The sequence below is a fragment of the Aplysia californica genome, unplaced genomic scaffold (genome assembly GCF_000002075.1).
Source record: "Aplysia californica isolate F4 #8 unplaced genomic scaffold, AplCal3.0 scaffold00308, whole genome shotgun sequence".
Taxonomy (NCBI): Eukaryota; Metazoa; Mollusca; class Gastropoda; order Aplysiida; family Aplysiidae; genus Aplysia; species Aplysia californica.
In genome coordinates this window covers 175,010-178,039 of record NW_004797578.1, presented here as the reverse complement: position 1 = coordinate 178,039, position 3,030 = coordinate 175,010, and the positions used below count along the sequence as shown (strand labels likewise).

The 3,030-nt window shown below is 38.2% G+C and overlaps 1 protein-coding gene across 1 annotated transcript in view; it reads right to left on the bottom strand.

Moving 5' to 3' along the window:
* LOC101862593 (sorbitol dehydrogenase-like) overlaps window positions 1-3,030 on the bottom strand; it is a 15,294-nt gene that overhangs the window by 2,405 nt on the left and 9,859 nt on the right. The window contains exons 6-8 of the mRNA XM_035970692.1: window positions 1,766-1,831; window positions 911-1,086; window positions 106-113 (exon numbers count right to left, since the gene is read on the bottom strand). Of these exons, the coding sequence (XP_035826585.1) occupies window positions 106-113; window positions 911-1,086; window positions 1,766-1,831 (250 nt within the window). The remainder of the gene's footprint in view (window positions 1-105; window positions 114-910; window positions 1,087-1,765; window positions 1,832-3,030) is intronic.

Below are 3,030 nucleotides of genomic sequence, written 5' to 3'. Positions count from 1 at the left end.
TTGATTTCTTTTCCTTCCACGATACTCTTAGCAGTCTCCTAAGAAATCCCATTTCTGTTGCTTCTATTTTATTTTCCCTGTCTTTAGTGATCGTCCAGCATTTACTTTACTGCCTTTTAGAAGGGTTGCCCATACATAGCATTTCAGAACTTTCATTTTGGTGGTCATTGAGATGTTTCTATCTATTTTTCAGGATTGGGCTCATTTAATTGAAAGTAGCCTTAGCCATTGTGATTTTCCGTTTTATTTCTGTGGAACATTTGGCATCAGATGTTATCATATATCCTAGATATTCAAACTGTTGGACTTGTTTGATCTTTTCACCTTTGCTAATGAGATTACAAACTAGGATTTTGCTGCTTTTTGTGGATATTACCATGCATTCTGTTTTCTTTACATTCAACAATAATCCGTTACGTTCACTTTCTGTTACAACAGTATCTAGAAGCAATTGAAGGTCCTTTTCTGAGCATGCTATTGCTTTAAAAACTGTGTCATCTGCATACCTGATGTTATTAATATTTTCTCCATTTACTTTGAGACCTGGACATTCTTCTATGTTTCTAAGGATTGTTTCACTGTTCATGTTAAAAAGGTCTGGTGACATAACACATCCTTGCCTCACTCCTCGCCTAATCTGCTTATATTCACTGTATTATCCATTAATTCGTATTGCAGCGTTTTGGTCCCAGTACAAATTCCTGATAATTCTTAGATATTTTCCATCTATGTCTAGCTTTTCCAGCATTACATATATATAGATCTATATATATTTATACATAATGTGTCATGTGTGTATATGACTATTCGTATATATCCTCTTTTCAATCTCAATATTATTTTTCACTGTTTGGATGCCCGGTTGTTTTTTGAAATTGCTAAAGATAAAAAAAACAACCCAGAAACTTACATATACAGCTGTTTGGAGGCTTGAAGGAGCCCCGCTACACTCAATAGTAATATCTGGCTTCTCTCCCATGGCTTCTTCTACCAGCTGTGCTGTCTGCTGCGCATCACGACTGGTCACCTTGACTGTATAGTCAGCTCCAAGTTCTTTGGCTTTCTGCAGTCTTGAATCATCAATATCTATCCAAGAAAGAAAACGATATGGAGTAGAAAACTACTCAGTCTAAATTTCATTTTTTAAATTTTGGGTGGGAGAGAAAAGTAAAAGACACAACTTCTCGTCAGGCATAATCAGAAATGAAACTAAGAGTACGATAAAAAAAACACATATTTCAATGGGAAGAGTTAATCTTTTCTCAAACTTACAGCTTTTTCCTTCTTTTCGTTTCCCAGATACAATTTACAATGTTGGTACTCCTCTAATGTATGGCCTCAGAAAAGGTACCACACCAGGTATATCTACTAGAAACTTGCTCACAACTGTACATTACACTGACATGCTATCGTTTGGCCCAAGAAAGCCAAGGGCACAGCCAGATGAACATGAAAAGCTTCGACATACAATTAATCATGGCAAAACCAGTGGGCGCATTGGTTTGGTAGTTTCCAACACAATGGAATATCATTTGATTTTGAATGCCTAATTTAAGCTACTGTTGGCACTTCGGCTACAAACCATAATCACTTCTGATTCATAGCTGTTGTATGTGAGTCTCTTAAATGTCACCAGACGCAAAAAAAAATATAATAATGACTGATATTCACTGTAAGACAAGAAAAGAAAAAGAAAAAAAGGGCAAACTTTATCCCAAGGGAGAATCCAAAATCAGTTACTATGAACCAGACATGCCTGACTTACCTGTGATACACACTACAGACGCTCCCTTGGCCTTTGCGGTTAGAATGTGTACGAGACCAATTGGACCTGCAACGTGTAAAACAGTGTTTGTATTCAGTTAGAAAGCAGGGAATGACTCTGTTGAGACTTTTTTGAAGTAAATGACACTACTATAACCAGTGAGCAACCAATATCTAATGATGTGGGTAAAAATGTCCACAGACTAAACAAACATCATGTTGATGCACAGTTTCCAAACTTGAAATTGTCTAACAAATCCACTCAGTGATCAGTGAGGGGGAGAAAAGTGGCCGACTTAGGTAGGACTGATCAACATGAAGAACTCAAACCATTCTCTTCTGACGTCCCTTTTGGAGGCAATAGTACGCTTTGGACAGAAGAATTAAATTATTACTGACTAGTCCACTTGAGTAAACAGTGCGGGGAACCAAAGAGCCCATCTTCCCAACAGCAATTGGTTCATTCATAGGACAGGCAAACAAAAGCGGCAAGCGATGGTTTTATGACACTCGTCCATGGCATCAGGGGAATAATCTATGGCAACAAGTCAGGCAATGAGCGATTTGCGTGGTCACCTTGGGTCAGTTTTTTGGGGCTGTTGGCTGATATGATAAGACTTAGTGGCGCGGCTACGTTGCACAGTTGTCGCTTCTAGGCATTATATTAAAAAAACGCTGGGGGAGAAAAGGAAAGTAGCTATTTCTACAGGTGGTTGTCTTCTACAGGTGGCCATCTGGGCAGGTTCGACTGTACAGGAGATAGGACGTTGCCTACTATTGTAAAAACGAAACCAAGAATATAAGACAACGTAAAAACTGAACCAGAATCATATTGATATTCTTTACTTAGGAGGAAACAACACATTCTCCTCTATCACATCAAAAGCTGTTTCGTTACAACTATCACTGTCACAGAACGGTGTTCTTTTAAGTTCTGAGGCAAGGCGGAAGCCTTGACTGGTTTGCTTTGTTTCAGTCCTTATTGGAAAATGGTGGAATTTTTGGTCTACAGGCCTGGATAAATAACATTTCAGCTGATAGACTAGCTAGTTTATCAAGCCAGTAGAGAATGTCTCGACTTGCAGAAAGCTTTCTGTCATATAGTTTCATGCAGCTTTGCGCTGCTTCATGCCTTTGGTGATTAAGAGGAAAGCCAAATTAACCGAGACATACACAAATTCTTTTTAACTGTTGGTTGATAAGTTTACTGATCTTTTCAAAGCATTGTCCCAAATACCATATTTGTGCTATTTAAATGAAAACAAT